Here is a 12,181-nt window from a genome sequence, read left to right on the forward strand (position 1 = left end):
AGATCAAAGTTGAAAATGAAAAAAACGACTATTCAATCATGGGAAGATGAATGAAAATAAAATATTTATGTACTCTGCTCAAGGCTGCCCCCAGGGACTTTGTAGCTACTCAACAGCAAGCAAGGGCTTCTACACGGCTGGAAGTTGAGGAATCCATGAATCTATTTTCCCCAAAAACTATCCCATAATTCTTTAGACATATGACAAAGGTACAGAAACCACTGCTTTTTGAAGATAGAAGCATTTTTCTCCCCAGCCTCATTCTTGCATTTCATTTCAGTAACCAAACATCTTGTTGGATACTTATAACCTAAAATTAATTGCTAAATAGTAAAATATAATTTTAAAGATCCTTTGAACCTTGCAATTGCCTCTTCTAAGTTTAATATGAATTTTTTAAAAAATCAGTAAATACTAAACCATTTGTTGTGAAGTGACAGTATATGCATTTGCCTCCAATAAAATACTGTAGACTTAATATTTTAGAAAAAATGCTGCCTATTCCTAGGGAAGAAAATGAGCATTATAGTACAACTATTTATGTGGCAAATGCAGGGTTGTGGTTTGTGCTTATGCTTTCACAGCATCCTCCATCACACACAAAAGCTACATGGTGGTGAGCAACAACAGTGAGCCATTTCAGCAGACAGCAATGCGGGAGGTTGTTTTAGCCATGCTTTACGGAGCACATCTATACAAAAGGATTTCTACGGCACCGAACAATTACAATGTCCATTTTAACCAAGACCTAGTGTTTGGGTGGTGGCTTGTTTTTATTTCCGCAATACAACTAATTATTCTAAATAGTTCATTACATTCAACTCTCTGTTGGCCCCTTAAAGGCATTTGGAAGCAGAGAAAGAACAGATGGAATAAATAAATAAACAGTATAGAATGCATTTTTAAAATCTACAGCTAGTCTAATCACCTGGTATATCCAATCATTTCATCGCATTCCTTCAGAGCTTGAGCTCATGTTTTGTCTGTTTTGACATTTAATTTTCATGGGCCTCCTAAAGACAGGGACACTACTCAGTGCGGGGCTGGAGAGGGGAACAAGCAAAACAAGGAAGGGAATAGGTTGTTCATAAACATAATCAGCCCCTGAATAATTGAGAGTTGATTGTAATTAACTACCTATTCAAAGTAAAATATATGTATCATGCTCACAGCACACATCACTTGATGCCAAAAGAAGAAAAAAAAAAGGTAAGACTTGTTTCTTGAGGAATCAACACAAGACTTAAAGTGCATTACATCCCTGCATGCCATGCTGCACCCGAACCTTACCTAGGAGGGCATCACCAGATAATTTATTAACAAATTAAACCATGAAGCTTGCATCCTGTGGAATAGACTTTGTACTTCAAAATTCACTGGAAAATAGATTCGTTATAAAAGAAGACATTTCTAAGACAAGAACTATCCAACACATTTAAAATATAATTGAGAAAACTATCAGGATAATTACACATTTATATTGTTCTGAACTTATAATGTGTGGTGTTTTTTTTTTATCTCAACGATTTTTTCTTAATCACCTGACCCAATATTTGTGGGGTATTCTATTTAGGAAACTTATTCAGTATTGACTATCAATCAGCATATTTTGAGCAACTCCTATGTGCTAAGGACTATCATCTGCTGCTTTATTACACATAAAACATCTTACTGTCGGTCTAATTCAGCGGTTCTCAACCTGTGGGTCGCAACCCCTGAAAATACATCCTGCATATCAGATATTTACATTACGTTTCATAACAGTAGCACAATTACAGTTATGAAGTAGCAACGAAAATAATTTTATGGTTGGAAGTCACCACAACATGAGGAACTGTATTAAAGGGTCCCGGCATTAGGAAGGTTGAGAAGCACTGAACCATTTCGTGTAATTTTTATTTTCTCTACTTCATAAACCAGCACAAAATTTAGCAACTGCCAACATTTACAGGAAACAATATGCACATGTTCCACAACGTAGGTTCAATGCCATCCACGAGCAAGGGCCAACCTATAGCTCCTCATACATTACACATCTATTAAGATGTATAGACTGTAGACAGTAGACCATAGAGCCAGTGAACAAAATACCAGCATGGTTCACTGTGCTACTCTATTCATTCAGAGGAGCAGACATGATGTGCTAGGCAGAGTTCTGCTTCCTTACAGCCAGGCTCCCTCCTGATTAGGCAGAAACGCAAACCCCACCTCTCTCTTCTAAAGCACAGCCAACATTAAGGTTACTTAAGTTCCCTGACACAAATTTGAGTTGGAAGGTGATATTATATTAATTTAAACTTTGTCCTTTTAAAATTCCTGAGCATAGTTTGTATGACAAATAAGTGCTTTTAACCTATTAAAGATAGGAATATAAAATAATAGGTGAAGACTGAGAACTCTAATTCCTTGTTACTTTATGGGTTCTCTCATTAAGGATTGTCTTTATGAATGCACTGTTATTCTCTGAATTTTATATGTACTTACATTGTCCCCCTCGCTTCTCAGCTTCCAGAAGGGATGGATGTAAAACCAAGACCCTTCATTTCCTGCAGCGTCCAAGGACACGCGCATGGCATTCTTCTCCAGCAGAGCAGGTAACCTCTTGTTGACAGTCAGGTACTTGTTGCTCTTTATATGCAGTAGCTGTAGGGAAAAGACATGGGTTATCCCTTATTCTGGAATCTCCTCTGTTAAATACATGTATACATTCATGCACATACCATGTACCCACATAACAAGGTACCCATTAAACAAAAACTCCAAACTCACCAGCTTTCCAACTTGACTTCTTTGGGTTCCTCCTCACCGCCACCCCCACTTCTGATTCATAATGAAGTGGGCACATGAGGAAAACCAGGAAACACCTCTGACTGATTTTCATCTCATTATAAATAATAAAATAAAACCAGGCTTTCCAAAGGGACCTGGAAGTTCCCCCAAACCACATTCCCGCGCAGCCACAAAAACAGACCACTCTAAAGAAAAACCACAAAACTAAAATAATGTACAGACCCACTTAGTATGAATAACCATCCCTGCCAACAGACACCCCCAATCCTTTCTCTGTCAGGAGGCAGACGGCGCAGTCTACACGGGCTGCACAACTTCTACGGATGCTGAGCCACCCCTTCTCAGATGAGTATAGAAGCGCCGTTTCTTGGATTTTTTTTGCATAGCATGAACAAAATTTTTCCAAAACATTATTTTACTGAGTAGGAAGACTAAAACAAATAACCTTCCTCTCTATTATTATGATCGTTTCAAAAATGAATGCTATTTAAATACATAATAAGAAGGAAATATCTCAAAATAAAGAGCAATTCTTTTTTTGTTTTGGTGAGGTTTTTTTGTTAATTTTAGAGAAAGAGGAGGGGAGAGAGAGGGAGGGAGGGAGGGAGGGAGGGAGGGAGGAAGGAAGGAAGGAAGGAAGGAAGGAAGGAAGGAAGGAAAGAAGATCAGCTGCCTCCTGCTTGCCCCCTATTGGAGATTAAGCCCACAACCCAGGCATGTGCTCTGACTGGGAATTGAACGGGCGACCTTTTCGTGCATGGGATGATGCTCCACCAACTGAGCCACACTGGCCAGGGCAAAGGCAATTCTTAAAAAAGAAATCAGCTTTTTGAAAAACTCATTATAATATCCTTGGTTCTTATCCTATCTAATAAAAGAGAAACATGGTAATTAGCCATACATCTGCTACCCTTCCCATTGGCTAATCAGGGCGATATGCAAATTAACTGCCAGTCAAGATGGCGGCCAGCAGCCAGGCAGCTTGAAGCGAACATGAGGCTTGCTTGCTTCAGTGACGGAGGACTCCAACATTCCCCACCTGCCACTGCCGGCCTCTGAGCTTGCAGTTTGAAACATTGTTACAAATATAGAAGCTAAACAAAACCCCAGAAACCTGCTTTCAGCCCGCCGGGATCTCAGAGCTGGAGTTGAAACAGTGTTTCGATTATAGAACCCAAACAAACGAGATACCTGCTTTCAGCAGCGGAGGCCTAAGAGCTGCAGCCAAGCCTCAGAGCTAAAGATGGCCCAGAATAAAAAAAAAAAGGAAAAAAAGGAGCAGTTGGGAGCTTCAGTCACCCACCAGCCTGAAAACAGCCCTCAGTCCCTCACCCAGACTGGCCAGGCACGCCAGTGGGGACCCCCACCATGATCCAGGACACCCTTCAGGGCAAACCAGCCGGCCCCCACCCATGCCCCAGGCCTCTATCCTATATAGTAAAAGGGTAATATGCCTCCCAGCACCGGGATCAGCGGAGCCGCAAGGCCTCCCGGCACCGGGATCAGCGTGACAGGGAGCAGCGCCCAAACCCCCTGATCGCCCTGCGGCTCTGTGTGTGACAGGGTGCGGGGCCACAACCTCCCTATCCGCTCTGCTCTGTTCGTGAGAGGGGAAGGTGCCCCAACCCCCTGATCAGTCCTGCTCTGTGTGTGACAGGGTGCGGCGCCCCAACCCCCCCCCCCCCCCCCGCCCCACGGGCTCTGCTCTGTGTGTGACGGGGTAGAGCCATAACCTCCCCATAGGCCCTGCCCTGAGTGTAAGAGTGGCGGCGCCCCAACCCCCTGATCGGCCCTGTTCTGTGGGTGATAGAGGGTGGCGCCCCAACCACCCCCCCCACGGGCCCTGCTGTGTGTGTGACGGGGTAGAGCCATAACCTCCCCATCGGCCCTTCCCTGAGTGTCACAGGGTGCGGCGCCCCAACCCCCTAATCAGCCCTACCCTGAGCGTGACTGAAGGTGGCATCGCAACCTCCCGATCCGCCCTGCTCTGTGTGTGACAGGGGGCGGTGCCCCAACTCCCCAATCAGCCCTGCTCTGAGCCCAGCCAGGGGCTGCACCTAGGGATTGGGCCTGCCCTCTGCCACCGGGGAGCAGGCCTAAGCCAGCAGGTCATTATCTCCCGAGGGGTCCCAGACTGCGAGAGGGCACAGGCCGGACTGAGGGACCCCCCTCTCCCCCCGAGTGCACAAATTTTTGTGCACCAGGCCTCTATTCCTATATAATAAAAGCCTAATATGCAAATTATTCCCTTGGGAGTTCAACTGCTCACTATGATGTACGCTGACCACCAGGGGGCAGTGCGGAATGAAGGAAGTCCCCAGCTGGCACCCGGCAATTGGGGGAAGGAGGCCCCAGCTGGCAGCCACTAGGGACCCTACCCGTGCACGAATTTCATGCACTAGTTTTATCATCTATAATAATAAAAGTATAATATGCTAATTAGACTGGACAGCCGAACTTCCTTCTGGACATCCTTCTGGATGAAGCCAGGGCTGCGAGAGCCGAGTCCCTTGCACGAATTTTGTGGATCGGGCCTCTAGTAAACCAATAAAAACTCTCATGGGCCAACCCCACTTCTTTTGGATCCACCATGTGAAATCTGGGTTTTTTGTTTTGTTCCTTTTTTTTTTTTTTAAAATCTATTTTATTGATTTTTTACAGAGAGGAAAGGAGAGAGATAGAGAGTTAGAAACATCGATGAGGGAGAAACATCGATCAGCTGCCTCCTGCACATCTCCCACTGGGGATGTGCCCGCAACCCAGGTACATGCCCTTGACCGGAATCGAACCCGGGACCCTTCAGTCCACAGGGCGACGCTCTATCCACTGAGCCAAACTGGTTTTGGCGTTTTGTTCCTTTTTTTAATGTGTTTTTTATTATTGATAGTATTATAGATGTCCCCAGTTTTCCCCTTTTCCTCCCCTCCACCTGGCTCCCACCCCACCTCACGCCTTCACAGCACTATTGTCTCTGTCCATGGGCTACGCATATATGCATGTAAGTTCTTTGGTTAATTTCTTCCCCTCCCCCAACACTTCCCTCTGAAATCTGTCAGTCTGTTCCATGTTTCCATGTCTCTGGATCTATATTGTTGTTCAGTTTATTTTGTTCATTAGATTCCATATATAAGTGAGATCATATAATATTTGTCTTTCTCTGACTGGCTTATTTCGCTTAGCCAAATACTCTCCAGTCCATCCTTGCTGTCGTTGACAACCTGGTTTTTATAAACATGCCTCACCCCTGACTTCACTAATCTGTTCAACTATTATTTTCCCTTTGACCCAGTTGCCTTATTTATTTCTATTTTATTGCGTTATGTGGTATTTCTGAAAATGCCTTACATTCTTCTTGGAACAAGGTGGGGCATATAGTAACAAATAACCAAGTAAAAAGCTAATAAATCTAGTGAAACACAAGAAAGGAATGCAGCTGAGATAAATCAGTGTGCACACTAATTGAAATAGAAGCTCTCTTAATAACAAGTCAAGGACAATCCCCATCTAAAAGTACAATTTGAAACTTTCCTCTCTGTACAAAATGAAAAGATAAAGGTTCTTATGTTACACGTTAGCCCATTAATACTAAAGGGCTATTTTATTACATGTCCTAATGCCTTTATTACATGTTTCCCCATCTTTTTCTTTTTGATACAGTAACTTGTGGATGCATCTAGAGAAGCTCACTTCTTAATGTGTATATAGCAGACTTATTACTAAACACCTGGAATAGTGTGCTGAATGTCAACTGGAAATATCATGTCATCTTTAAGTACCACCAAAGAACAAACTACTGCACCCCAAAATTTTAATGCTATTTGGTATTCCAACAAATGCAAATTATCCATAAAATATTCACCTCTTTTAAGGGAAAGTAAATCGACACTTACTTGGATAACATTACTGTATTTCACGATTTCTCCCAACAGCTTCTTGTTTTCTGATTCATTTTGTTTTTGTTCCAATTCTGCAGCATGCTATAAAATGATTATCAAATATTCAGTGTGAAAACACTGCAAACAGAATGCAATAACTGACAAAGAAATAAGGGGTTTTTTAGGAACGAGGAGCACAAAGGATGCAACCATGAATAAAACAGGTTGGTTGCTTTACTCCTGGTGCTTAGGGTAGGGTGGCAATCATTAAATACATGATTATAATACAGTGTGATGATTCTCTCAATTTGATGCTGAAATGTGGCCAAAAATATCTTGGGAAGCTTTTATGTTGGAAATTTCAGAAAAGCCCTAGGCTCTGTGGTCTTATAATTACTTCCAGAGGAATATGGCTAGAGAAACCAGGACAGTAGAAACCAGAATTTCAAAAGTCTCAAAATATAGTTTCGACGCTCAAAGTAACAGAAATTTTAATGACACAAATTAAGTCTTATCAAATCTGTACTCAGCCAAATCAGAAACACCAGACTTTCTTTTTCCAATCTTTCAGAAAAAAATAATAAAGTACTGTGCCAAGTAAAATATAACTGGATCTGCTATTCCTACAGAGATTCTGACTTGGTTTCCAGTTTGATGTGACTCTCTGAATTTGTCAGGCACACCCTAAAAAATAGCAGCAGGAATGTATTACCTACACACCAGGAAATCAGGAGTCACACCCTATAACTTAAAAGTCCCTTCAAGTTTCAGTGTGTTGCTACTCTTCTAAATCTCTGTGGATTGAGTGAAATCACGAGCCTAGGAAACAGATTTTTTGTTATCTGATCTACCCTAAGCCAGACAAATAGAAGACTGGCTCTTACCTGTAATTTCTTCAGCAAGGCTGCCTCTGTGTGGTTCCCTTGTTTGGCTTGCTTAGCTTTCCAATATTGTTTCTGGGCAGAATATCGATTCATAGGACATACCTTAAAGAGGCAGTCTGTGACAAAACAACAAGCAAAATCATGTAACTGAGAAGATCAGCATTTCTTACATTTTCCCATTAGCCTAAGCACTGGAATCTTGGAATCCTGAGAGTAAAGAATATTTAAAGGTCATTTAGCCCATCCTTCAGCCAACTCTTAAATTCCCTCTATTACATCCTGTTCAAATAACTTTTTAGACCGTGAAAATACCCACTTCTTCATTACTTTAAGTTTCTTAAAGGGTACTTTAGCTGGAGTAATTTATAAGGAAATCAAACCAAGTTAACCATAATATTAGAAGCACTGTTTATAATAATGGGGTATGTGGTCTCACAAATTGAATAGAATGACATTAGTGATGTTCACTGCCTTATATGACTCTGCACAATCAATCACTCATTTTATGTATCTTTGACAGCAAAGGGATGCAAACAATAGAAACAATCACAACCACCACATTTCAGTCACCCATTCCCCCAGTTTCCACATACCTGGGTGAATATGAAAATCTGAGACATAGTGTGTTATAGCAGGGGGGAGAGAAAAAAAACAATCAAACTAAACCAAGATTATAGTCCTAACTCTCCCACTTAATATCAGAATAGGATATCTAGTGAAATGACATCATTAGTGATATCTCTAAGTCAAAAGGCAAAAACTACTTTTTCCCTTTTTTAAAAAAATCTTTTCAAATCTCACTTATTTGTTATTATAATGGCATACATGATAAAAAAATTATGATTGTAAACTTTTAAAGGAATTTTTTAAATTCAGAAGAAATGGCTAAATTCTGTTGGTTGACACCCCCACCTCCCATAAACAGACAGGCTATAGAAAAGTAATTATTACTTCATAGTTTAAAAATTATTGATATCAGTGTATAAATTTTGTATAAGTAGGAGAAAACAGGCACCTTTGAACTGCTAAAAGTAGGGTGAGAGACCATCACAAATACAATATGACACAAGAATCACCACTGGGCACATGTGTGTGAAAACCAAACAACTAGACCTAAGAACTGTTTTCCTCAGCAACGTATAAGCCCTAGAAATTATTTTCTATATACTAGCCTCTACAAAGAAACTATACAAATTTTTAAGCACAAATATAGAGGTTGTTTAGCAGTATCTCCAAATGAGTGCTCCTGATTTAATGCAGACTACTTGACTATCCTATATGAGGCAAGTAACCAAAATCTACATTGTGTGAGTGCCGCAAAAACCCAAAACCTTATTTAAGTAAAAATGAACTCTAATCTGCAGTCTACACTTCTGACCTCTTTCATGTATGAGAAGAAAAGAGAAAAACTGGGTTTGCCATTACTTCAAGTTCCTAATCAAGTTCGTTAGGAAATGCTCCCTTGACAGAGAAAATGTTTTTCCTAAGTTCTACCCCACCCCAGCAGCACTCCTAATTAGTGTTATCTTTGGGGAGCTAGCTAAGAAAGTGTGTCATGATCCCAATTGTTGGGGCTGAAGTTGTTGTGAAGTGAAGCCACACATCCTGCCAAGCCAGGCATCCCAGCCAGGTGGTGCTGCTGGGTGCTAAGACTCAGATCCTCTCCTCGGAAAGCTCACAGTCTGCAGCAGCCATGGGCAAACTACGCCCGCGGGCCGGATCTGGCCCATTTGAAATGAATAAAACTAAAAAAAAAAAAAAAAAAGACCGTACCCTTTTATGTAATGATGTTTACTTTGAATTTATATTAGTTCACACAAACACTCCATCCATGCTTTTGTTCCGGCCCTCCGGTCCAGTTTAAGGACCCATTGTGGCCCTTGAGTTAAAAAGTTTGCCCACCCCTGGTCTAGTGGGTAAGACAGGCATCTACCACGTGTCCAAGTTTCACCCTGGAACTCTGGAGAGGTGCTGTGGGGCATGAAGGTGCATGTGGTCAACTTCACCAGGGAAGGCCAAAGAGTTTTTCCAAAGGAGAAGACACAAGCCAGGTTTCAAGGAACCAATAGGAATTCAGCACATTGCCAAAGGGGTTCAAATGCTCTAAGGCAGTGGTTCTCAACCTTCTGGCCCTTTAAATACAGTTCCTCATGTTGTGACCCAACCATAAAATTATTTTCGTTGCTACTTCATAACTGTAATGTTGCTACTGTTATGAATCGTAATGTAAATATCTGATATGCAGGATGGTCTTAGGCGACCCCTGTGAAAGGGTCATTCGACCACCAAAGGGGTACGACCCACAGGTTGAGAACTGCTGCTAAGGGGAGGGGCATTCCAAAGAGACCGAAGGTGGGAACTAAGGCACAGAAGGTGAATGCTGAGGGGCCCTCTAACCTTGCAGGGAGGCTAGGGCTCAGGCTGCGAAATGAAAATGCAGTGGTTTGCTGAAGTCAAGGTCTGGAGAATGCCACATGCCGGGCTAGAGAGTACTAATATGTGCTTTATCTCATGGAAAATCTCAAACACCATGTGAAAGGCGATGTGAACAAATTGGCGAGAAGACCAGCACCAAGCCAACGTGCTGAGAGACAGTGAGGACCTGCAATTGGGCTGTGGGTAATAGCCGATTTCAAAGAAAACATCAGAATCAACAGGCTTAATAATCTGTAAGATGGGAGGGGTGTGAAGGAGAAGGGAACATGAAGATGGCCAAATGAACAAGTTTCCACCCATGCTGTCTGAGATACAAAGCCTTCGATCTCAAAAGCCCTTTCTATTTGCAGGGCCTTACTGTTAAGGTCCTCGTCAGCAATCCCCCACAACAGGTGGCATCACTTTTCATATTACATACTAGAGGCCCGGTGCACAAAAATTTGTGCACTCGGGAGGGGGGTCCCTCAGCCCGGCCTGTGCCCTCTCGCAGTCTGGGACCCCTCAGAGGATGTCCACTTGCTGGCTTAGTCCTGCTCCCCGGGGGGATCGGGCCTAAGCTGGCAGTCAGACATCCCTCTGGCAGCCCAGGAGCCCTCGAGGGATGTCCACTTGCCAGCGGGAAGCAGGCCTAAGCTGCAGTCGGACATCCTTAGCGCTTCTGAGAAGGCGGGAGAAGCTCCCACCACCACCGCTGTACTGGTAGCTGTCAGCCTGGCTTGTGGCTGAGCAGAGCTCCCCCTGTGGGAGCGCACTGACCACCAGAGGGCAGCTCCTGCATTGAGCGTCTGGCCCCTTGTGGTCAGTGTGTGTCATAGTGACCAGTCATTCCCTGTTAGGGTCAATTTGCATATTAACCTTTTATTATATAGGATAGAGGCCTGGTGTATGGGGAGGGGGGGGGGCGCGGGTGGCTGGTTTGCCCTGAAAGGTGTCCCAGATCAGGGTGGGGGTCCTGCTGGTAGGTCCCCGCTGGGGTGCCTGGCCAGCCTGGGTGAAGGGCTGAGGGCTGTTTGCAGGCTGGCCACGTCTCCCAACGACCCAAGCTCCCAGCCTCTCTTTTTGGGCTGGAAACAGGTATCTGGGATTTATTTATCTTCTATAATTGAACCTTTGCAGCCTTGAGCAGAGCTGAGGGCTGGCCAGGGCAGGTGGGAAGCTTGGCTTCCTCCATCACTGGGGGCAACCCAAGCCTCCTGCTCAGTCCAGCTCCTTGGCCTGGCTGCCACCATCCTAGTTGGGTTAATTTGCATACTCATTCCTGATTGGCTGGTGGGTGTGGTTTGTGGGCATGGCTTGGGCATAGCAGAGGGACAGTTAATTTGCATGTTTCTCTTTTATTGTATAGGACTAGAGGCCCGGTGCACAAAAATTTGTGCACTCGGGGAGGGAGGGGGGGGTCCCTCAGCCCGGCCTGTGCCCTCTCCCAGTCTGGGACCCCTCGGGAGATAACGACCTGCTGGCTTAGACCTGCTGCCGGGTGGCAGAGGGCAGGCCCAATCCCTAGGTGCAGCCCCTGGTCGGGCTCAGAGCAGGGCCATTTGGGGAGTTGGGGCACCGCCCCATGTCATGCACAGAGCAGGGAGGATCAGGAGGTTGCGATGCCACCCTCAGTCACGCTCAGGGTAGGGCCGATTGGGGGGTTGGGGCACCGCCCCCTGTCACACTCAAGGCAGGGTCGATGGGGAGGTTGCGGCGCAACCCCCTGTCACGCACAGAGCAGGGCCAATCAGGGGGTTGGGGCGCTGCCCCCTGTCACTCACAGAGCAGAGCCCATCAGAGGGGTTGGGGCGCCGCCACTCCCACACTCAGGGCAGGGCCAAAGGGGAGGTTATGGCCTTACCCCGTCACACACAGAGCAGGACCCGTTGGGGGGGGCGGGGGGGGAGGGGGTTGGAGCACCACACCCTGTCACACACAGAGCAGGGCCGATCAGGGGGTTGGGGCACTGCACCCTGTCACACACAGAGCCGCAGAGCGATCAGGGGGTTGGGGAGCTCCCCCCTATCAGGCACAGAGCAGGGCTGATCAGGGGGTTGGGGCGCCTTCCCCTGTCCTGAACAGAGCAGGATGGATAGGGAGGTTGTGGCCCCGCCCCCTGTCGCACACAGAGCCGCAGGCGATCAGGGGGTTCAGGGGGTTTGGGCACTGCCCCCTGTCACACTGATGCCGGTGCCGGGAGGCCTCGCGGCTCCGCTG

The 12,181-nt window shown here is 45.0% G+C and overlaps 1 protein-coding gene across 6 annotated transcripts in view; it reads right to left on the minus strand.

The window, feature by feature from the left end:
* Nucleotides 1-12,181, minus strand: part of ITPR2 (inositol 1,4,5-trisphosphate receptor type 2) — a 439,774-nt gene that overhangs the window by 344,517 nt on the left and 83,076 nt on the right. For 5 of the 6 annotated variants that reach the window (XM_059682415.1, XM_059682414.1, XM_059682412.1 and 2 more), the window contains exons 3-5: nucleotides 7,550-7,665; nucleotides 6,681-6,767; nucleotides 2,485-2,643 (exon numbers count right to left, since the gene is read on the minus strand). In XM_059682415.1, coding sequence (XP_059538398.1) covers nucleotides 2,485-2,643; nucleotides 6,681-6,767; nucleotides 7,550-7,665 — 362 coding nt within the window. Of the gene's footprint in view, nucleotides 1-928; nucleotides 1,020-2,484; nucleotides 2,644-6,680; nucleotides 6,768-7,549; nucleotides 7,666-12,181 lie in introns of those variants that run through there. The other variant, XM_059682418.1, reaches the window with a different exon arrangement.

This window comes from Myotis daubentonii, chromosome 2 (genome assembly GCF_963259705.1).
Source record: "Myotis daubentonii chromosome 2, mMyoDau2.1, whole genome shotgun sequence".
In the NCBI taxonomy this organism is placed as follows: domain Eukaryota; kingdom Metazoa; phylum Chordata; class Mammalia; order Chiroptera; family Vespertilionidae; genus Myotis; species Myotis daubentonii.